The sequence below is a fragment of the Nerophis lumbriciformis genome, linkage group LG27 (genome assembly GCF_033978685.3).
Source record: "Nerophis lumbriciformis linkage group LG27, RoL_Nlum_v2.1, whole genome shotgun sequence".
NCBI lineage: Eukaryota > Metazoa > Chordata > Actinopteri > Syngnathiformes > Syngnathidae > Nerophis > Nerophis lumbriciformis.
The window spans coordinates 18,864,881-18,890,234 of NC_084574.2; the positions used below are offsets into that span (position 1 = coordinate 18,864,881).

The 25,354-nt window shown below is 38.0% G+C and overlaps 1 protein-coding gene across 2 annotated transcripts in view; it reads left to right on the top strand.

The window, feature by feature from the left end:
• LOC133624654 (adhesion G protein-coupled receptor E5-like) overlaps positions 1-25,354 on the top strand; it is a 51,714-nt gene that overhangs the window by 15,764 nt on the left and 10,596 nt on the right. For both annotated transcript variants that reach the window (XR_012051250.1, XM_061988425.2), the window contains exons 3-12: positions 2,950-3,084; positions 3,158-3,283; positions 5,664-5,807; positions 5,890-5,930; positions 8,413-8,523; positions 8,604-8,757; positions 11,431-11,550; positions 17,456-17,655; positions 17,726-17,884; positions 19,646-19,840. Coding sequence is in view for 1 of the 2 variants with exons in the window: in XM_061988425.2 (XP_061844409.2) it covers positions 2,950-3,084; positions 3,158-3,283; positions 5,664-5,807; positions 5,890-5,930; positions 8,413-8,523; positions 8,604-8,757; positions 11,431-11,550; positions 17,456-17,655; positions 17,726-17,884; positions 19,646-19,840 (1,385 nt within the window). In the remaining variant the exon portion in view is untranslated. The remainder of the gene's footprint in view (positions 1-2,949; positions 3,085-3,157; positions 3,284-5,663; positions 5,808-5,889; positions 5,931-8,412; positions 8,524-8,603; positions 8,758-11,430; positions 11,551-17,455; positions 17,656-17,725; positions 17,885-19,645; positions 19,841-25,354) is intronic.

A 25,354-nucleotide genomic window follows, 5' to 3' on the forward strand; every position in this document is an offset into this window, starting at 1 on the left:
ACCAAAAAAATCCGTATGTATGTATTGTATATGGGGTATCATTGTTAATAATTTGTGCATTGTGTGTAATGTTACTGTGGCCAAATGCATAATCTGCAAATATTAGTTGTGTCTGATACATACTTATATGAAATAAAACCTCTGCTTTGTTTTTAACAAATTCTTAGGCCTACTATGCTGTTGTATTTTAAGGTTGGTCATTATGGTGGTACTTGGAGAGCCAAGTGTTTTTTGAGATAGTACTTGGTGAAAAAAGTTTGAGAACCACTGGCTTAGACCACTACCTGATACTATACTTGGTATCATTACTGTCGATATTTGTATTGATCCGCCTACTCTTGTTTACATTCAAGAGCTCTGGCTTAGCAGTTTTCTATGTTTTTTTGTATCCTCTTACGGTGTATAGTAAAGCATTGTTGGTTATTCTTTATCCTCTATCCTCCAGTGATAATAATACATGTAAGAAACTTAGTTTATTTGCCGTCATTTAGGCGAGGATCATTGATTTCGAGGCAGCTTCACTTTTCACTTGCTTCCGACATTAGCCGCTAGCTAAGACAGGATGCTACATTTTTCAAACTGAGACTCACTGACTTTGGCTCATTTTCTTTGAAGAACATATATAAGAATACATATTTAATGACCACACACCATACACCCCCCCTACACATTTCTATTACATATAAGATGTCCGGGTCCACTGGACCCGGGGCTAATAGAAGTGTGGAAATTGATGTTCTGTGTACCACACACACACACACACACACACACACACACACACACACACACACACACACACACACACACACACACACACACACACAGAAGGAGGACAGAGTGTAGGTACACAGAACATCAGAGGATCAAATGTGCGAGAAAATGAGAGCAGACAGTGTTGACAAACAATGTTGCAACCTTGTGTGGGAACCGCAGGTGCAAAAACACAAAAGAAGAATCCCTGTGGGATGCAGAAACTGGCAGAGAAATTTTCCGTGCAACGTTCATATTGTTGTTACTCAGCCAGCGTTTGTGGGTCTGATGGACCCGTTGCATTTTGTGGCTTTTAATGCCTCACAATCAAAGACTTTTATGTTAAAATACTGAACAGATATTTATTGGGATAAGGTAACCATCTGTGCATAGCAGAATATTCTTTCACACTGTCTGCTAGTTGAGTACGGATTGATATTGAAATATCGATACAGCTATTTCCCGATCTTAATGCTCTAATATCGATTCTCAAAGACATGCACCTGGGAATAGGTTGATTGGCAATACCAAATTGGCCCTAGTGTGTCAATGTGAATGTGAATGTTGTCTGTCTATATCATTTGAAAACACAACACTTTATATTTTAGCAGACGCATTAGGGATATTTGTACAAAGTATTAGTATCGCTGATACCAGCCTGAACTTTACTTCAGAAAGAAAATCAGTGGTATCTGACATCACGATTGCCTCCTCTGATGGTGCTGCACCTTTGAATGTAGCAGTTTTGTGTACACTGACCAGCAACACCCACAATAGCCCAAGATTTCACTCTTTGGCTTTTGCACAGAATGAATGCACCCCAGCACACTCACTCCTAGGGATGATGTTTGATAAGAAATCGAGTTCGAGCCCATTATTGAATCCTCTTATCGAGCCGATTCCTTATCAATTCTCTTATTGAATCCAGATAGGTTGTTGTATATGGAAAAAAACACAATATTTGGTTTAACAAAAGCTCACTTTTATTTTATAAGAAAAATAAATAAATAAAAATAAAAAAATAAATATTGACTGTTAACCCCCCTAAAAAAAATATATACTGACTGTTGTTACCCAAAGTATATTAAGTGGGATTTTTCAGAAAAACAAATATATACAGTAACACAAAAACAACCTGTCTTTGTGATCACTATAGGTGTATAAATAATAATATAGTATTAAATAAAATCAGTCCCTTGGGCACAAAACTGAAAATAATACAGCTCTCCAAAAAGTGCACTTCTGCTGCTATTGGAGCATTCTAACTACACACACTATGATACTAAGAACACCACAGTTATCAATCAACAATTCTTCCCCCCTTACATGAGAGCGAAGCCTGGTAATAATTGCATATTGCCTGTTCTGCCCTCACTATACGTGTTGAGGTTATACAGCTTGGCAGACAGCTAACAGACAATCCAAAGCAGATTAATCCATTCAGGCTCTTTATTGTTGTTGATCTTGCTTTGTCTTTTCCTATCTTTACTTTTGTCTTGCACTGGACTGTTATTTTTTTTTTTTTTAAACTGAAATACACACAATGACAAATGTATAAGTTATGTGATTCAATGAACATACTGAAATTTAATACACAATATGTAAATATTAGCTTCACACAAATATACACTACTATCATCAAACAAATACTTCCGAGTGTTGAAACTATTTCGATAGTGGAAATACACGACTGGCAGCCATTTTAAGTCCTCAAAACATCCATTGAAACAGAGCACAAAAATCGTTTTTCAATAAACATCTTAGTATCAAACTTAACCACTTTCCACCTTAATATTGAGTTACATAAACAAGTTAAACAGTTTACTTACAGACTTATCTTTTCCAAGGCTTGTAAGAGCTAACACAACTTGTCTACTTCTCAATTGTCTCGCGAACCCGGAAGTGCCCAAACTAATGACGCGTAGTATTTTCATACTGCCACAAGGTGTCAGTAAGAGTCTACAATCAAATGGGCATAACATTGCAGTCCCACAGGGCATTTCCTGTACGTGGGAAGGGATTCGTTCCCAGGGATTCGAATAAAGAACCAACTCTTTTTCTTTACTATAGTGGCCTCGAGAACGGGAACCGGTTCTCAAAAAGGGATTAGAGTCCATGGAATTGGTTTTTTTCTTATCGAACAACCGGGAGAACCGATTTCGAACATCATCCCTACTCACTCCCTTTCCATATGTCTAGATGTGAATGAGTGCCAAGAAGCTCCACCACCGTGTGGGCACCACATGCAGTGCATCAACACAAACGGCAATTATACGTGCCGTTGCCAGCCGGGCTTCACGCTCATTGACCAACGGAGTAACTCGCTGTGCGTAGGTGAGTGACGACCATTGGAGTGTTTCTCTGACTGTCTCATTGTGCTTGACTTTCTCATGTGGTTTTCCATTAGACAATAACGAGTGTGATACCAAGGACATCTGTGGTCTCAAGGCCTATTGTAGAAACCTGATCGGGAGCTACGAGTGTGCCTGCTACGATGGCTACATGAACACCAACACGAGTAGACATTGCATAGGTGATTACTATGTTGCCAACTGTGTCATAAAGAGCATGGTTTTACAGCCACACGGCTTGTAAAGTTTTAAAAATGACCCTGGGATTAGTAGGGATGGTTACATAAACTTGTGTGCATAATGCTGACGTAAACAGTACTGTGGGAACTGCACCGAAAAACAGTGCTTCATTTCGGTTCAAGAAACCTCTTGTAAGATCGCTTCTTTTATTGCCAACCTTAACACTCCCAACCGGGGTTCTCAGCAAGCCGACAGTCGCTCATTTTACACCAATTATGGTCAAGGCGAGCAGGTGCATTCACGAGCCCCGGAATTGTGAACATCATCATTACAACACGAGCAAGGGTTTATTTTTTCGCACATTCTCTTTGTTCTGTATTGCTGTTGGTTTTTGCTGCGATAGTAATGACAATTTATGGTGGAGTTTATGTAGGGTCGCAGCAATCGATTATTTTCGTAATTAAGTAATATATCGATTAGTTTGTTCGTTTAATCCGATTAAACACACTTTATAGCCTCAATGCATATTTTACAGAAAATAGTTGAAATAATCAACAGTTTTTCTGCTAAATGCACATCATCAACATTGAAATTTCACTTTTAACACGTTTGTGTCCGCGTATTCAAAGTTCCAGGCTGGTCTAGATTTTATACATTTTTATTAGTTACAGTCATTAAACGAATAATCGAAGCAACAGAATATAAATAGAAACAATTTTTCTGATTAGAACAATTAATTTAATCAATTAATCATTGCAGCTCTAATTGTATTTCATCTCATTGAATGTGTTACTTATTTTCCTTGTAGTATTAAAATATGTAAATTGCTATTTGAAATTCCTCCACATTTTATGGCATTGTTTTTAAACAATATCATTCAATCAATCAATCAAACTTGATTTATGTAGCCCTAAATCACGAGTGTCTCAAAGGGCTGCACGAGCCACAACGACATCGTCTGCTCAGATCCCACATATGTGTACAGTGCATCCGGAAAGTATTGTTTTCACGGCGCTTCACTTTTTTAACATTTTGTTATGTTACAGCAGTATTCCAAAATGGAATAAATACATTTTTTCCTCAAAATTTTACAGACAATACCCCATAATGACAATGTGAAAAGTTTGTTATTTAAATTTGCAAACGTATTAAAAAAAACACATGTACCCTGACTGACACATTCTTTTGGTCAATACTTTGTTGTACAGCCTCAAGCGTTTTTGAATACGATGCCTGAAGCTTGGCACACCTTTTCCCATTCCTCTTTGCAGCACCTCTCAAGCTCCATCAGGTTGGATAGGAAGTGTTGGTTTTCATCCAAGATGTCTATGTAGTTTTTTTAGTTTTAATAAATTAGCATAAAAAAACTTTTACATTGTCACTATAGGGTATTGTCTGTAGAATTTTGAGGACAAAAAAAAATGTATTCTATTTTGGAATAAGGCTGTAACATAACAACATGTGGAAAAAAATTAAGCGCTGTGAATACTTTGCGGATGCAGTGTATGTTTTTAACACCGTTTCTAAGCACTGGCACCATTTAAAAGTTACCGATTTGGTTAAAATGTAAATGATACCCATCCCCAGGGATACAGACGCTGGGTGTTTAAATAAAACATCCTGTCAATTAAATGGACACACAAGGATTTAAAACAATAACAGCGGTGCTGTAGATGGAGGAAGCTTGAGATTATTTTGCTTAGCTGCAGTACAAAAACAGTAGCACCAAAGAGAAATTTAGTTTTCAGAGTGGGTGGTACTCAGCTGTATACACAAAAAGGTGTGTGATTGACAGTTAGAATCAATACTGAAATTCTTTTTTTTTTTAAACATACTTTTTGGCTGCACATTGGGTGAGTGGTTAGCAGTCTAGTAAACGGATTAAATATAATTTTTTTCATTTGAGTGTGTAAGTGTAAGTAGAGGTTGGGATCTTTGGCCCACCTCACGATTCGATTACGATTACGATTATGATTCAGGAGCTACGATTCGATTAAAGATGGACCTTTAATTTAAGTATATTGATACAATTTTAAATTTCTTTTCGTTTTACTAAATAAGCATTTATCACTTGCAACTTTGAAAAACTGCATTTGTAATAACAAATTTCCATCACATTTATTAAATTAGCGGAAATGTGTGCAAAACTGGAACATAAATACCCTATAATGAAGGAGATCGTCGGATCTCTCGGTGATTAAGTTTGCTGCAGCCAGCCAAATTTTAAAACTGTCTGAATTAGTGTATTTACAATAAATAAATCGATGATCGATTATTGACTATACGATTTTAACATCGTCCTTGTCCTAAACGCGATGCATCTAAAAATTGATTATTTCCCCCACCTCCACTAGTAAATGTATGTGTTTTTCTTTCCATTAGATATCGATGAATGCAAGGAAACTGAGAAACGAAGAGAAGACATCTGTGGAAGTAAGGGAGCGTGTAAAAATACAGATGGGAGTTATTGGTGCAAGTGTGCAAATGGATACACCAATTATGGCAATGAAAGAACTCCATGCTCTGGTCAGTGTTTGCCTTAGCTGATTTTGTTATGTTTTCTTTTTGTCTGTGATAATGTTGAACTGATTATTTGGTATTTTTCCAGAACTGGATTGTGGAACATTTGAAGCTGAGAATGTTACACAGGTAAAACTTCCCTTACATGAAGCAGCACAGTTTTTTAAAGGGGTGTTATGATTTTTCTACATTTAAAACATTTTCTTGTGGTTGACAACACTTGTAATGGTGGTTCTTTGGTCCTAATGGTGTATATATTATGATTTACAGATCATTTTCAAGCAGCTTTCTGAGTGTCTCTTCAGGATGTGCCATTTTGTGCATGGTCTTATTTACGTGCCTCCACTTTGACTGCGTCTTTGCCTCGTCAGCCATGTCATACTTTTTACTGCTTCCACATAGAGTTTACTGACAGATTTAAGTTAGAACTATACGCTACTTTGTATTAGAAATGGCAAAAGTGAAGGATTTTATCATTCATGTGCGTGTACAAGTCAGTCTGCCCCACAACAAGAGGATAAAGAAAAAAGAAGGAACTTATTGACTACAGGGTAGACTACAATGGCGGATTCGCGCAACCCTCTTTGGGTAAAAACTTTACCATATATGGAGATATCCACTGATGTCACCAATGGGAATTTTTTTTACAATTGGGGCACAAGGTACCTGCGAGGTCTTAAAATCCCAAAATTTTAATTTAAGGCCTTAAAATGTCTAAAATTCTCCTAAACTTCATAAAAGGTATTATTTACGATTTCGAAAGGTCTTAAAAATGTATTAACATTACTTTTACTAAACACTTGCAAAAACTTAATTCTTGCTTTTAAATGTTTAACATTTTGAGGACGCGGTAACGTAACTACAAAACCCAGAACCTGTGAAGTTGGCACGTTGTGTAAATGGTAAATAAAAACAGAATACAATGATTTGCAAATCCTTTTCAACCTATATTCATTGAATCGACTGCAAAGACAAGATACTTAACGTTAAAACTGGTAAACTTTGTTATTTTTTGCAAATATTAGCTCATTTGGAATTTGATGCCTGCAACATGTTTCAAAAAGCTGGCACACATGGCAAAAAAGACTGAGAAAGTTGAGGAATGCTCATCAAACATTTATTTGGAACATTCCATAGGTGAACTGGTTAATTGGGAACAGGTGCGTGCCATGATTGGGTATAAAAGCAGCTTCTATGAAATGCTCAGACATTCACAAACAAGGATGGGGCGAGGGTCCCCACTTTGTGAACAAATGAGTGAGCAAATTGTCGAACAGTTCAAGAACAACATTTCTCAACGAGCTATTGCAAAGAATTTAGGGATATCACCATCTATGGTCCGTAATATCATCAAAAGGTTCAGAGAATCTGGAGAAATCACTGCACTTAAGCAACGAGGCCGAAAACAAACAGTGAATGCCCGTGACCTTCGATCCCTCAGGCGGTACTGCATCAAAAACCGACATCCGGCAAAATAAAAAATGATTTTCCTAAAAACTACTTTTAATTGGATCAGTGTTTGGCAATGGACCAATTAGTAATATAGTCCGTTATTACTTTGGCGATGTCGCTCGTAGCGTACCTTGTAGCCTTGAGTCTCTTTTTGTTTACAACTCGAAGCAGCGGGGGTATTTACTTGTTGTAGAATAGAAAAGCCTTTTGTTGTCAATATACACATGTACGCCTCCAGGATATAGCATTAGAAAGTTACACTCGGTAGAAATTTAACCTTAGTCAGTGTATAGTTAGTTCCAGACATGTACGTCAGCCAGGCTTCACTCCTCATCTTCGCCTCCTTCCTTAGTGCTGAAAACAAAACATGGTGAGCCGCTGGTCTCGCTATACCATCTGGGATGTTGTGTTGTGGTTAAAGTCTCTCAAAACAGACGGATTTTGGCAGTCCCGCATGTCCTTAGTGCACAATAAAGTTAAAGTTAAGTAATAGTCCCAACGAAAGTCACACACACTCGGTGTGGTGAAATTATGCTCTACATTTGACCCATCCCCTTGTTAACCCACTGGGAGGTGAGGGGAGCAGTGAGCAGCAGCAGTGGCCACGCTCGGGAATCATTTTGGTGATTAAACCCCGAATTCCAATCCTTGATGCTGAGTGCCAAGCAGGGAGTCTGTATAGGTCTGTAAAACAAAATCTATACAAACTTTTCACTAAAGAACCACCATTACATGTTGTGTAGACCACCATTAAGTGTTATAAATGCAGAAAAAAAAAAATCATATGACCCCTTTATAGTGACACACACATCAAGGCTTCGAGGGACACAGTATCACTCTTTGTGTTTCGTAAGACATCGATGCTTCAGCATCGTTTGACCCATCACTAGTAATTTCACCCACAATAATGATGTCATGCTCGTTATGTAACAAAAGATAGTTTTTACTGTTTAAAACCATAGCGTGTGTGTATTGATAGAGATTATACCTATTTTAAAACACACAAAACATGCATGGTTAATTAAGTCTTGTTCGTAGTGCAGATCAGTTAATTGACTTATTTAAACTGGGTTGTTTTCTTTATTTACACACAGGACCCCTGATGTTTTTTTTATGTATTTTGAAACCTGAACAGTGTTATTATTGTGTCTGCTTCCAGCATAATGCAGGCCTGGCGGATCTTTTGTCCATGATGAGAAACAGCTGTGTGGCTCTGTCTAACCGCAATGCCAGTGGGGAACACACGGCTAATGGAGATGCGCTACTGGAGGTCAGGAAAGCAAACAGAAAGCCCATGTAGACGCTTTGTGTTTGCTAAAACATCTGATCCTGTGTGCTCCACATGAACAGAAACTCTTAACGGCGTCAGAGAACATCCTGTCATCGGTGGACATGGACGCCACAGAAGACATGTATGAGCTGCTCAGCACAGTGGAGAACGCCATCAGACTCATCGGCCCACAGCTCAAAGGCAACCTTACCAAGATGGATTCCACTGAGACAGGTAACACCTAACTTAGTTGTTGAGTATTAAACACTGAGACTGGTTTATGAGAATATTGACCATGCAGAGAACAAAGTCTTCAGCTGGACTTGTTAACTTTAATTGTACACATCTAATTATACACACAGTACAGTACTTTAGGTTAGTATCTGTAATACACAAGTATTAATACTTATCATTATGTTATCTAAATAAACAAACTCAAAGCTTGTATATTATACGTATAAGTTAGTATATACAGTCATGGTCAAAAGTTTACATACACTTGTGAAGGACATAATGTCATGGCTGTCTTGAGTTTCACATCACATGGACAAAGATACGACCAGAGGAAAGTTCTGTGGTCAGATGAAACAAAAATTTAGCTCTTTGGCCACAATACCCAGCAATATGTTTGGAGGAGAAAAGGTGAGGCCTTTAATCCCAGGAACACCAAGCCTACCGTCAAGCATGGTGGTGGTAGTATTATGCTCTGGGCCTGTTTTGCTGCCAATAGAACTGGTGCTTTACAGAGAGTAAATGGGACAATGAAAAAGGAGGATTACCTCCAAATTCTTCAGGACAACCTAAATTCATCAGCCCGGAGGTTGGTTCTTGGGCGCAGTTGTGTGTTCCAACAAGACAATGACCCCAAACACACGTCAAAAGTGGTAAAGGAATGGCTAAATCAGGCTAGAATGAAGGTTTTAGAAAATGGCCTTCCCAAAGTCCTGACTTAAATGTGGACAATACTGAAGAAACAAGTCCATGTCAGAAAAGCAACAAATTTAGCTGAACTGCACCAATTTTGTCAATAGGAGTGGTCAAAAATTCAACCAGAAGCTTGTGGATGGCTACCAAAAGCGCCTTATTGCAGTGAAACTTGCCAAAGGACATGTAACCAAATATTAACATTGCTGTATGTATACTTATGACCCAGCAGATTTGCTCACATTTTCAGTAGACCCATAATAAATTCATAAAATAACCAAACTTTGTGAATGTTTTTTGTGACCAACAAGTATGTGCTCCAATCCCTCTATCACAAAAAAATAAGAGTTGTAGAAATTATTGGAAACTCAAGACAGCCATGACATTATGTTCTTTACAAGTGTATGTAAACTTTTGACCACAACTGTATATATATATATATATATATATATATATATATATATATATATATATATATATTTATTTATGTGAAGTGAAGTGTGAATTATATTTATATAGCGCTTTTCTCTAGTGACTCAAAGCGCTTTACATAGTGAAACCCAATATCTAAGTTACATTTAAACCAGTGTGGGTGGCACTGGGAGCAGGTGGGTAAAGTGTCTTGCCCAAGGACACAACGGCAGTGACTAGGATGGCGGAAGCGGGAATCGAACCTGGAACCCTCAAGTTGCTGGCACGGCCACTCTACCAACCTAGCTATGCTGCCCCAAAGCATATGCATATATAAACTAAACAAATGACATAAATGTCACAAAACATATATGCACAAACAAGTTTTTAAAATGCTGTAGTTTCAAAATAGCATGTGACTATAAACTAGCCCCAGTAGCAATAACAATCAGCAGTGAGACGCTAGCTAGTAGCTACTAAACAACACAGCACCAATTTCGACTACCGTATATGTGTTCTTAGAACACCACTAAAACATTACACAAACTTAGTAATGGCCATTGATACTTCGAATGTGTCTTACACAACCGTCAAATAGTCACAATCACTTGGCTGCCAAGTTTCAGAAAATTACAAGAGTGAGACTTTAGTGTCATGATGCGTTCAAAAAAATATTTTTAACATCGATATGACCTGTTTTAACGTCGATTTATACCTTTAAGATTGATGCCTTCACTTCCAGCAGCTCTCCCTGCACTGTGACCACTGTTTAATTGAATACTGTTTTACAGTGGTTCTCAAATTGGATTGCAGGTACTCTGGGGGTTCCTTCATGGCGGTCTTATTACTATACACTCCTCTGGACTTTGTAATACTGCGTACATTTTCTTTCTTTATTTCAATTATCCTGACATTTTTATTGACTTCTATCTTATCTATACTTTTCACTCCAAGTTTTGTATACTGATCTGCTAGTTGGTTCTCCACAACTCCTACATGGCAGGCACCTGGACAAATCACTTTCAGCTTTATTTATTCTAAAGATTGTCTGAAGTATTTCATATACTAGATCCTGTCTTGTTTTTGAAGCTATGTTTTTTTATGCTGATTAATGCACTGCTACAGTTCGAGCACACAACTTTACTTGTTTTCATTTAAATTGTTATCAATTCCCCCTTAAAAAACGATAACTTGTCACTAAATATTTCCTTTAGAACTATGTTTTATTGTGGAATAACGTCTGAAGATCCTACTTATTTTTAAGTTTTAGATGCTTCTGTATATATTTTGAGTCTATTGACATATTCTTAATACTTTTCCTCAATATTTTTTTCGATCTGATAATGCAATCTGTAATCATTAACAAATAGTGCACCAATAGAAAGCAGTAGAGCAAAAACAAGTTACAGTAAGCAACACCGGTAAGGAAGGAAGCGGAAGTGACACTGTCAAACCAAATTAAAAAAAATAAAAGTCTGCAAAACATACTCAAACATGGATAATTCTTAACAGAAGTTTTTACGACTGACACAATACTTCAGCGCTAACACAATGTGGCTTTTGTTTGAATAGATGTGGCGATTGCAGTACAGAGAGGAAGTTCTCCACCCACTGGACCGTTTTATCTGAAGACTGAAAATGCAACGCTCAACACTGACTGGAAAACAGCAGTAGGAACTGAAACTTATCCAGGTAAACTTTTTATTTAATTCCTTTTTTTTGGACCAAAATGTTAACAAAGGAGTAGAATTTTATATCGCGGTTGTTTTCACCAAAATGATTGTGGTATTGTTGAATGTGCTCAAAACTTACTTAAACACATAATGAATTATTTTAACCAAGTTTTATTTTCAAAACGTTTGTGTCTTGTATTCATGCTAACATTTAAGCTAGCTCGCGACTAGCGTGCTATCTGTTGCTCTAGAAATTAAGCAGAATCACTAAGTTTTCCAACGTGTAGTAGTCAATCATGGTTTTTATGATAATTAAAATTTAAAACAATAATACCAACCATTGAGAATTCTACCACAGTTTATCATTTTACTGGTAATCGTTGCATCCCTAAATAGGAGACAATTTAACAGTAGAATACTTCCTGGTTCGTGGAGGATGAGCCGACCCATTTTTTTTATATTGTGAATATTGACATCAATCCATGAATAAAAAAAGAAAATCACCTTTATCACAAACATTTTATGGAATATTTTGCAAGGTCAAAGTTGATGAGTGTGTTCTCGGAAAACGGTGATGGTGGATTGTGCTGACAGGACTGTAGCATATTCATCATATTCAAACTCCCATAAATTCCACTTGAGACGTAATGTGCTTTTACAAACAATGCTGTCTCAGTATTTTTAAAGAAACAATAAGTATTTTTAGTTTTTAGTTTGAAAATGGGAAGCACAGTAGAAATGTGGTCATCTGCCTGCTTCACAGCCTGGAAATTCTGGGTGAGAGGCAGGGAGGACTACACATACCTATTAAGTGTCACATTTTTGCTGAGAAATCAGGTTTTTTTGTCCTTCTTAACTGTCGTCTCTTCAGTCCCGTTTTTCCTCCCTGATTTTACTCTTTATTAAAAAAAAATCCTTAGACTTAGACAAACTTTATTGATCCACAAGGGAAATTGTTCCACACAGTAGCTCAGTTTCAAAGGATGGAAAGGGTAAGCAGTGTTTCCCACAGGACAGGCATCTATTTGTGGTGGTGTGGTCGGGGGGTGGCGGCGGCAGCGGCGATGACCAAGAAGAACGCGGAGTTGGAATATAATTACAACATTTTATGTACATATTTATATACAGATTTGAACAATTAGTGATTCACTGAAATATATTTATTAATTGTGGTTCTTACAAAAAATATATCTTATAAAATATAAAAGCTAAAATGTCTCTTAAAGCTCTGCCCCTTTAATTAGTGAATACTATATAATTTAACTTTAGCCTACTACTACAACCATATTATTTACCAGCAACATGAAGTGAAACAGAGGCAGAGGTGTCCTGCCACAGTCAGTCAACCTCCTCCTCCTCCTCCTGCTGCTGCTAAACAGGTCGCACCTGTGGTCCGGACTGTAGGCCTACCTCCTCTCCAAGTCGAGCCCTTTTCGGCCGTTGAAAATATTTTTCTATTCTCATCTGTGTGAAGGAGTGAACATCCAACATTAGAATTTATTACTAACGAGCAGAACCGCTCTATGTACAGTGCCGTCTAACCTTAAGCGGCAGCAGCTCAACACATGCAGGGTTCAACGTTAAGGTTGTTTTCTACTTGCCCGACTTCTCAAATCTACTTGCCCCAATATTTTTACTTGTCCTGTCTAGGTTTTTTTCTGGCTGTGTAGTGCTCATGGCTTTTATCTTACTAAAATCCTTCCCGTTGACTATTTACAACACTACACAGTATTTATTATTATTGTTATTATTATTATTATTATCTATAAATACATTTAAATGGCATTGCATACATGTAAAATTAAATGCTATTTCACATTATTTGACCAGTAGCAGTTACACCCATCTGAACTGGTCAGCCACCTGTTTAAAGCCCGATCACAGTTGAAATCTTGAAATGAAGGGCCTTTAATGGCCAAAACATTAACCTGGACAACATTTTAACAGCTGGTTGGCTCAGATTTTATTCTTTTCATCGCATTCACATGCTGCAGTGGACAGTGGACAATTTAGCTTCAGTCCACGTGTGTTTATTGACAACAGGGTTATAACCTGGACACGTTAGCTCGTCGGTATGAAAACAGGTGACTGTTACTACGTGCGTCTGCCCCGGCCCCCGAGTCAAACAGCGGCGGTGTTAATGAAGCAGCGTCAGGCTGCTCACCGTCAGTGAAACGCTCGGTGAAATCGCGGATTAACGTTAAATATATGACGAGCCGCGAGCGATGCAGCTATAACCTATCTACCTATAACCTATATTACCCTCGTATTTTGATCCGGTCGGTCTGTTCTTTTTTTACTTCGTCGTCTTCTTCGTCTTCTTCTTCGTCTTCTTCTTCTTCTTCTTCTGGCCCACCAGGTGAATTAAGTTCTATTGGCGGAGTTACAATGCATAGTAGGCTACCGCCACCTACTGCACCGGAGTTGTAACTACAAGCAACATTCACAGACAGAGTCCCATTGCTTTTATGAGCGGTCGAGCGAGTCAAAAGCCGAAAAATCCATTTGTGGCGGACGTAATTCTTTCGTGGCGGGCCGCCACAAATAAATGAATGTGTGGGAAACACTGGTAAGGATGGAAAGGATAATGCAGGTTTAAGTAGACTAAAAATGTACCATAGTAGCAATATAAAATATAACATATATGTAATATTTACATATTATATATACAGTATATAATATATACTGATATATTATTATATTTATATATAATATATAACAAATCCCAATTGCCATGTACAATATTACAGTATATGTAACAGCTGCAGCAAAAAAAAAAAAAAAAAAAAAAGGGCAGCATAAAATACAGAGTAGACCCAGCAGAAAATATACATTATAAACAAAGAGAGTTAGCTAACATAGAAGATGTCAGGTAATAGGCAGATATCATCTATTGCTGTATGGCGAGTGATTATACAGCTGGATGGAGTGCGGAATGAAAGAGTTCTTCAATCGAACACTGTGGGAACGAAGCTGAAGGAGCCTGTTGGAGTATGAACTCTGCTGTCCCTCAATTGTCTGGTAGAGTGGGTGGGTAGGATTGTCCATGATGGCCAGCAGTTTGTCCAGTGTCCTCCTGTCCCTCACTGACACAAAAGCCTCCAACTGTGTGCCAATAGTTTGCCTGGCTTTCTGGATCAGTTTATCAATCCGGTTTGAGTCCCTTTTGCTGGTGCTGCTCCCCCAACAAACCACTGCAAAGTACAGGGCACTGGCCACAACAGACTGAAAAAAGATCTCCAACAGCTTGCAGCACACATTAAAGGACCTAAGCTTCCTCAGGAAAAAGAGTCTGCTCATGCCCTTCTTGTATACAGCTTTGCTGCTGTCCTTCCAGTCCAGTCTGCTGTTCAAGTGGACTCCCAGGTACTTGTACTGCCCCACTACTGCCACTTCCCGGGCCCTGGATTTTGATGGGCTCCACAGAGGTCATTTTCTTCTTGAAGTCGATGACCAGTTCCTAGGTCTTGTCCACATTAAGGAGCAGATGGTTTGCCTGAGACCACTCCACAAAGTTGCTGCTTCAACTGCAGCAATCGGTGTACTAGACAATCCCTGACAACCGTCACCGAAGGGCTCATGCAAGGATCATGTTCAATCAAATTAACAATACGAAAAAGATGGAGGAACATTAAGACGACAGAAAGGACATCTCTGCCAAAAATCCAAACTTTGTGTAATTGTATTTACAAATAGAAGACTTATTATATGGACCTAAAGAAGAGCAAGCAGCTGCTCACACTTCCTTATACTTTTTGTAACATCAAGGGCAAAATCACGTGAAATGTCTCAACTTAAAGCTACGTCAAGGAGCCTATAATTGTTTTTAGTTTCATTTTTGCAATATTTCAGGGTTCCTCACAAGGAATCCCTATATTGTATTACAGTTTTTTTCAATCGCTAACAAGCGCTTAACCATACTTCAGATACTTTTTCTAAAATCTTTACAGAGACTCACACTTTGTTGGCCAAATGGATAATTGTCTTCGCAAAAACACATTTTGTTAAATATCATAACATCTTTTTCTGCACACACTAACTTTACCAAAACACTGGAAAACTGACTCAGAATGAAATTATTCTGTTTAATGAATAACACCTGTTTTCACTTCACAGGGTACATGCAGTCAAAGTACACCAGGTTTCAAAATACTGCCTATTGTTGGCGTTACAAAAACTACACCGCAACGTTGCCCTTTCCTTGGGCCTGCTCTTCTCCCTTGGCCACTTGCTCTCACTCTCCCTCGTCCAGACATTACAGTGTTTGTCTTTTTCCAAAATGTTTCCAAAAACATCACTCCTCAAAGTACAAAGTCCTCCTGACCACTGCTACTGAGTGTAAGCCAGAATGGAAATTGGCTTTGGTTGGCCCAAATTACCCAACATAAATCAGCTGTGTCTATTATTCAATTGTTTCTTTATTATCAGCTGAGGTATATTGTTTTTAAACTGTTATCATTGCATAAGCAGATGTTTTTGTACTGTGTCTAAGGTTTGGAATATTGTTTTGCTATTGTGGGATGGTGTGTGTTAACATTTGTAAATATCACACAAACAATCCATAATTTTGTTGGGAGGTATAGCTTGTCTGTTAAGAAAATGTAAGCATTGTGGAAAATAGTTCACTGACTGCATTTTGTGTGAAAACGATATGAAATGTGTGACTGGTATGGCCACAAAAGACCGATGCTGTGCTAATTGTGTTTAGAGTTTGGAGAAACGCTTATTAGTGACTGGAAAGAACTGTAAATCCACAAACTGCTGCATAAATGTGTCAGAACGGATGGCGATTGATTTAAAGGTGATTAGTTATTAAAATTAAAATCCCTCATTTTTACCTGTTTTCTTGGGAAATTTCCCATTTTTTGAGATAAAAATCAACTTCTCCTGTTGAGAGGAACTGAAAACAATAGATTGGTACTTAGACCCCCAAGCAGCACAATTTAAAAAAGTAACATGCTTTTTAAAAAGAAAAACAAACTTTTAAGATACGTATATTGTATGAAAACCAATACAATACAATGTAGTATTAACAACTATGAAGTGATGTAATAACATATCAATCTAATCCATTATTATTATTGTTATTATTATTATTATTATTATTATTATTATTGTCATTGTACAGCATTTACCTTGAAAAGTGGATTTTTGTGGTATTTCCTCTTTTCAAGTGGATTTTTGTGGTATTTCCTCTTTTCAAGTGGATTTTTGTGGTATTTCCTTCCAGCTGCTTCGCCGTCAAACACACCATCAGCAACTTCTTCATATTTTCATGGATAAATGTCAACTGTTGAGATATTATTTTAACATCCTTGGTTGGCGTTAGACTCATTCTGCTTCAGTATGATTCAGACTAGCAGTGATATGCTCAAACTGCTTCACCAAGTTGGTTGTTGTTGATGATTCATTACTTTAACTCAACAAATATCGTTCTCTTCTTCTTCTTCCTCTTCTTCTTTTTCTTCTCAGCACTGTCCTTTACACTCAATTTCTTTCTTTCCATGGTTAGAAAACAGAGTTATGTCGATCTAAAGCCATAAGGTAATGCTAGCGAGTAAGATCAGCTGTTTTGGGCAGACCATACGAGGTTAACTTTGTTATTTGCTACGCCAACTAACGACAGGTAAGCTTGTAACTCAAGTTTTTGCTTAAAGCACAACAATTTGTCGAGAGACAGCTCTCATCTCAAAAGTACAACTTTATTAACATCTTTATAGGTGGCAGCAAGTTACCTGCCATAAATACGGTGACTACAGATTAACATCATGAAGTTGAATAAGCTCTTTATTTGTAGCAAGTGCTAGTCAACAGCAGGTGTGTTGTGATAGGCTTCAGCTCACACTTTACCCAGAACAGAATTATGACAAAACAAATTTATCTAATCTCTCTGTGTGATCTCGTTTGTGGTTTTCGCCTTCTAGGCTTTGCTATGGCGGCCTTGTTGAGCTACAAGAACCTGGAGAGATCTGTAAACCGCTCCTTTGACCAGCTCCAAGGTTTCGAAAAAGATGGTACTGAACCGACTTTCAAAATCTTTTCCCGAGTAGTGTCAGTTGTGGTGTCCAACCCATCCACTCAGAACCTGAGCCACCCGGTCGTCCTCACGCTCAGACATCTCCAGGTTTGTCCTACTTTAAGGCGATGCAGTACCAAGTATTTTCCATTACAATGGTTTTGTTGTTGTGGCGTAGGACCAATCTGAGGCGAGCTACATCTGTGTATACTGGAATGACCGAGGCGCCTGGTCCACAGATGGTTGCCATCGACAACGCTCCAATGCTACTCACACTGTGTGTCAATGTGAACATCTCAGCAGCTTTGCTGTGCTGATGGCTCTCTATCCTGTGGATGTAAGTAAATGACGAACACTAAGTAACTATAGATACCCACATAGCTAAAATACAAATAGAAAATATTATTAAAGTATGAATCATTTTGAGCCTGACCGTACATAATCATATTCAATGTTTTTCTACAATGCTATACAAAAGGCTTGAATTACTACTTCACTAGCTTATTTGTTTTAACAGAAGTACTTTTCATAACACAAATCACAAAACGTTAGCATAAATACTGCTTTTTAATTTACTTATTAAGTTTTAGGTGGGGCACATCCGCCCTATTGAGTAAGGACACATTAAATACTTAAAATACTGAGTGTATTCTAATTTAAAAAAAAAACTAAAACAAGTAACCCTATATTCAATTACTGTTTTCCAGAACTACACTTATTGAGAGAAAGTTCTTTAATAGAATCCCTGCCCTTTAATAATTAGATTACACTGATAAGGTTAGAGATTGTAGTACCTGACGTTTTTAGTTCAAGACAAGCAATTTCCTTAGAAGTCACACAACTTTGTGTAGAATAGACAACAACCTTGTTTCTTGTGAAAGCTACTTTTACAAAACAAACATGGCCGAGAGCTAATAACTTTGGTCACATTCATTTTCATAGCTTATTTCAACTCAACAAGCTTGTTTAGTCAGAATATGAATGATCTGTTGCTATCCACAACTTTTCCGTGTCAAAAAAGGATATTTTACGCAATTGTTGCATGAGCACTGAGTAATAGATGAATAATGATTTTACTTAATTCCTAATTATTTTTGTCCATGATTTCAGTCTGCATATTAATTTTATACCAAACTGAAGGGGAAAGTTTAATAAACATGATAATCCAGTATTTAGTATAACATTAGGGCTGTCAAGTTAACTTGTGTGTTTATTCCCTTTTTTTGTTGCATTAATCATGTACATATACAGATTCATCACACAATTTATTTAGACTGCTCTCATTTACTGTGACAGTGGATGGTTACCTGAAAGGCGGAACAGCTTGTTATATGGTTAGTGATCAGGTCAATGCATACGTCTGTGCAAAGATGAGTGAGGAGACTCCAACCGGAGGCAAATTTCACTTCAAAATAAACCCTGACTGGACTATAGATGAAACTGTTACTTAGTCTTGCTCAAATAAATTAAGTGCATTCAGTAACACATTTAAAATGTTGCAGGGTGATATTATGACAATAAAATTGCATTTGTATCTTTTTCATCGGGGCCTTTTTTGAAGTTAATTTAAATTATGCAAGCAAGTAATTTCCTGTGATAAATCCAACGATTAATCCAAATTCAAAAGAGTGATTTATCCGATTGAAAAATATATTATTTGACAGCACTAATAAAAATACAAACAACAAGCTATAAAGCTTTATTTTACAGGAAGTCCCAGTATGTTCTCATGCAAACACACACACAGGTGGGTGTTTTTCACTGCTGTGCAGCGCAAAGTTAATGGCATTCAAGTATGGCCAGGGCGGTGCTTACTTCCTGTAAACACCAGTTGTAACTCCATAAAATGCTTCGCCGATGTTGCATGACGTTTATTTGTGAAGTTGAGTGATGTGACTTTTTGAACGACTAAAAGTAAACCCTGAGAATTGATTACCAATTACTATTTGATACTATGTTGCCAATTTAGTACTTATTGTGCGCGTAAAAGAGTCCTTTCAAAATCTTTGATTGTTCGGCCCGCGTTTAGCAAGAAACACACACAAAAAACTAAGTGAAATGATTTCACATAATAAAGATTCAATGTTTTCTCCTCTAGCAAAACTTTGCACTCCTGTTGATAACGAAGACTGGCCTGATTGTGTCCCTGCTTTGTCTGAGCATTTGCATCCTGACGTTTAAGTTTTGCCGCTCTATTCATGGGACCCGCACAACCATCCATCTGCATCTCTGTATCTGCCTCTTCATCGCTGACCTCATCTTCCTGGCTGGCATTTCCCAAACAAAACCCGAGGTACGTTTGTCTAAACAGATAGTGACTTTGTTTCCATGGAGCGTTGACATACTGAGTCAGCATCACCCAACTGGGACATCAAAGGAGCTCTTTATTGATTTTTAACAAGGACTTTGTGTAAAAATACCAATAGGATCGATTTGATGTTCTTAGCATGTAGTTCGACGACGAAGCTTAAAGTTGATGTTCATCACTTACATTAAGATTTATTCATTATTATCTCTTTTTTGTCCTTGCAGTAAATTTGCGCTGTAATCTGACCATATTTTTTGTTGTGTTCCTCCATTATACATGATTTTTCCTAGGTGGGTTTTTTTTCTGTCAAATTTAAAAATATCAATGTCCAATTCTTTGACAAGTGTGTGATATACTGGTAATTATTCTACAATATCCCAAAGGCAACGTCAGTTTTTCTAAAGGCATAAACATTTATTTTTTTTTTTAAACTTTTTTGCTTAAGTCTCTCAATCAACTGTAGACATAAACAAAAATACCAAACGTGTAATGTTTTTTTTCCCCATCCATCCATCGATTTTCTGCCACTTGTCCCTCTCGGGGTCGCGGGGTTGGCTGGAGCCTATCCAAGCTGCATTCGGGCAGAAGGCGGGGTACACCCTGGACAAGTCGCTAACACAGATAGACAGACAACATTCACACTCACATTCACACACTAGGGCCAATTTTGTGTTGCCAATAAACCTATCCCCAGGTGCATGTTTGAATGTCTTTTGATCAAATGATGTCACAGTTATCAATTAGTAAAATTTGCATGACATGAGTTATTTTACTAATCTAAACTTTTGGCAATATCTGATCAAAAGGCTGTCAGAAGGGTCAACATAAAAAAAAAAATATATATATATACAGGTAAAAGCCAGTAAATTAGAATATTTTGAAAAACTTGATTTATTTCAGTAATTGCATTCAAAAGGTGTAACTTGTACATTATATTTATTCATTGCACACAAACTGATGCATTCAAATGTTTATTTCATTTAATTTTGATGATTTGAAGTGGCAACAAATGAAAATCCAAAATTCCGTGTGTCACAAAATTAGAATATTACTTAAGGCTAATACAAAAAAGGGATTTTTAGAAATGTTGGCCAACTGAAAAGTATGAAAATGAAAAATATGAGCATGTACAATACTCAATACTTGGTTGGAGCTCCTTTTGCCTCAATTACTGCGTTAATGCGGCGTGGCATGGAGTCGATGAGATTCTGGCACTGCTCAGGTGTTATGAGAGCCCAGGTTGCTCTGATAGTGGCCTTCAACTCTTCTGCGTTTTTGAGTCTGGCATTCTGCATCTTCCTTTTCACAATACCCCACAGATTTTCTATGGGGCTAAGGTCAGGGGAGTTGGCGGGCCAATTTAGAACAGAAATACCATGGTCCGTAAACCAGGCACGGGTAGATTTTGCGCTGTGTGCAGGCGCCAAGTCCTGTTGGAACTTGAAATCTCCATCTCCATAGAGCAGGTCAGCAGCAGGAAGCATGAAGTGCTCTAAAACTTGCTGGTAGACGGCTGCGTTGACCCTGGATCTCAGGAAACAGAGTGGACCGACACCAGCAGATGACATGGCACCCCAAACCATCACCCAACCATGCAAATTTTGCATTTCCTTTGGAAATCGAGGTCCCAGAGTCTGGAGGAAGACAGGAGAGGCACAGGATCCACGTTGCCTGAAGTCTAGTGTAAAGTTTCCACCATCAGTGAAAATCTACCCGTGCCTGGTTTACGGACCATGGTATTTCTGTTCTAAATTGGCCCGCCAACTCCCCTGACCTTAGCCCCATAGAAAATCTGTGGGGTATTGTGAAAAGGAAGATGCAGAATGCCAGACCCAAAAACGCAGAAGAGTTGAAGGCCACTATCAGAGCAACCTGGGCTCTCATAACACCTGAGCAGTGCCAGAAACTCATCGACTCCATGCCACGCCGCATTAACGCAGTAATTGAGGCAAAAGGAGCTCCAACCAAGTATTGAGTATTGTACATGCTCATATTTTTCATTTTCATACTTTTCAGTTGGTCAACATTTCTAAAAATCCCTTTTTTGTATTAGCCTTAAGTAATATTCTAATTTTGTGACACATGGAATTTTGGATTTTCATTTGTTGCCACTTCAAATCATCAAAATTAAATGAAATAAACATTTGAATGCATCAGTCTGTGTGCAATGAATAAATATAATGTACAAGTTACACCTTTTGAATGCAATTACTGAAATAAATCAAGTTTTTCAAAATATTCTAATTTACTGGCTTTTACCTGTATACAGTCGTGGTCAAAAGTTTACATACACTTGTAAAGAACATAATGTCATGGCTGTCTTGAGTTTCCAATAATTTCTACAACTCTACTCCACATGTTCTCAATGGGGTTTAAGTCAGGACTTTGGGAAGGCTATTCTAAAATCTTAATTCTACCCTGATTTAGCCATTCCTTTACCACTTTTGACGTGTGTTTGGGGTCATTGTCCTATTGGAACACCCAACTGTGATTGAGAACGTGGACAATGCTGAAAAAACAAGCCCAAGTCAGAAATCCAACAGATTTAGCTGAACTGCACCAATTTTGTCAAGGGGAGTGGTCAACAATTCAACCAGAAGCTTGCCAAAAGCGCCTTATTGCAGTGAAACTTGCCAAGGGACATGTAACCAAATATTAACATTGCTGTATGTATACTTTTGACCCAGCAGATTTTCTCACATTTTCAGTAGACCCATAATAAATTAATAAAAGAAACAAACTTCATGAATGTTTTTTGTGACCAACAAATATGTGCTCCAATCACTCTATCACAAAAAAATAAGAGTTGTAGAAATGATTGGAAACTTAAGACAGCCATGACATGTTCTTTAAAAGTGTATGTAAACTTTTGACCACGACTGTATGTTTGATATTTTTGTTTAGGACTGAAATTTATTGCAAAAAATTTCCATCCAAAAAGTAAAAAAACATGAATCCCAAAATGTTTTTACGCCCTTCAAAGACTAAGCGACTTTTATGTCCTGTTTGGCTTTGAAGATAATTAAAATCGAATGTCCCCTGCAGACAGCTAAGGGAATGGAAATGTGGCGTTTGAATAAACACTCTTAGTAATGATAATGGTTTATTGTGCTTTGAACATGTTTTACTACTTACATTGAGGAAAATTCCATGCCTACACTTGCTCAATTTTAACTTGTCTGAATCAGAGCTTATTTGTTCCTCTTCTTATGTGTTTGAACCAGGGTTAGGGTTAACCCTAACCCTAACCCTGGGCAGGCATATATGAGGTAGCAGTCAGAAATGTGAAGGGGACATCATGTGTACATGCTGCTCCATCATGCTCAATCACTCTTTTCTCTTGCTAATACAGTAGTAACGTTGGTTTCTTCATAGAATTTGGCTGTTAGCTAATATATGGGCCTAATTTACTAAGATCCAAATACCATGCACTAAACAGTATGAGCAATCTATAATATAGCATGTACTGGTGTGTTGCGTGTGATTTACTAAGACTGCATGTGCAATTGTAAAGTGGTGCAGACCGCCTTATTTAAATGAGGATTTTGCATGTACTAAACGGGACATCACCTCGGAGACACTTTCATTTACTGCAAATCCATGTTATCATGTGGCATTTTGCTGTGTATTCAAGCATGCAGAAGACATCTACCACTCTTTATGGCCATTTTAGAAGCGGTTGGGCAGTGCATCTACTGTACATTGCATATTCTCCTCCTAGTATTGTGGGCACTTTAATGATCAGCATATATTTTGCATATTAATGACGACAGAGACGCAAAATGAATTGCACGCCTTATTCTGCTCACTTAGGAGAAACAGTCCACTTTGCACACGTTTAGTAGATCAGCTTTGCGTGTGCTATCAAGTTTGCACGTGATTTAGTACACACTAACCTTAAATAAATCAGAACCAATGTGTCCAACTCCAACCTGGAGAAGAGCACTTTGTCAGGCCTCTACCATCACACCTGTTCAACTTTGGAGTCCCACCTGAAGATTAAGTTCCTACTGGTAGCTCTTAACCACAATAAGGTGGCAATATTTCACGAGGGAAACTAAAAAATAAATAAATTAAATAAAGTGTCCTTCATCCACATTTTATCAACCATCACAATATTTATCTTTACTTGATGACCTAATACTTAAACTGAATACTACCTTTAGTAGGACTTTAAACACAATAGTTAATATTTGCAAAGTTGAAAGGTACAGTAGTATTATGAATAATACTAAAACATTCTCCTAAAACTAGTTTATTAAGTTAAAGTACTACAAATGGTCACACACACACACTAGGTGTGGTGAAATTACCCTCTGCATTTGACCCATCCCCTTGTTCCACCCCCTGGGAGGTGAGGGGAGCAGTGAGCAGGTGGTCGCGCTCGGGAATCATTTTGGTGATTTAACCCCCAATTCCAACCGTTGATGCTGAGTGCCAAGCAGGGAGGTAATGGGTCCCATTTGTGTAGTCTTTGGTATGACTCGGCCGGGGTTTGAACTCACAACCTACCGATCTCAGGGCGGACACTCTAAGCACAAGGCCACTGATCAGCAGGTCAGCTGAATCATGCCTTTAAAATTTCAGCATTCGCATGCACGCACACACACGCAGAAACTTAACACTGTCTGCACTCTTGACGTAGTATTTTTTTTTTTCAAGTTGTGTTTTACGGTACCACATAACCAGTTCCCCTTTTTCTTTTAGATGTTATCTATTAAATTTTGTTCTCTGACCAGTAATCACTTGCAGCGTGAGGAAGTTCACATTGTATATTAACAGACAGAAAGCAAAGCATGTTGACAATTACAGTAGACACTTTTTTTCACCATGCTTTCTGTAACCAACCGGACCAAACTCACACGCATTACAAACATAGGAGCTAAAATCATCGGCCTACCTACACCCAACATTTCAGATCTAAACCACAGGTCCATCATTCGACTGGCAAACACAATAGTCCAGGATATGACTCACCCACTACACCAATACATCATCCCACTACCATCAGGGCGCAGGTACAGAACTATCAAATTCCGGAGGGCCCGCCTCGGGAAAAGCCTTATCCCTGCAGCTATAGCCACCCTAAACAGCAGGCCCGGCCGACCTGTCTGACAAGCCTGTAAATGTGTTGGTCATGTATGATGTCTTTTTGTTATTTTTGTTCGTGATGTGTAATGTCTATTGTTTAAATGTACGGCAGCGAAAATGAATTTCCCCAACTAGGACCAATAAATCTAAATCAAATCAAATCAAATTACAGCGTGGGGGAGTTTACATAAACACAAATAGTGGTAGCCCACACTTTCGTTTTCGTCATCGTTTAAACAGGAATAGCAACTGATTGCTCTTTTCGACAAGCAATTCATTTCGACAGAACACCTGAAGCAGCAAATACACACAGCTTTAACTTAGTTGTGTGGCTGTCCCGATCAATGGCTCGCCTGCTGATGGCATCATACAGCGTCAAAAATTAAATGTGTCCGCTTCACTTTCTCC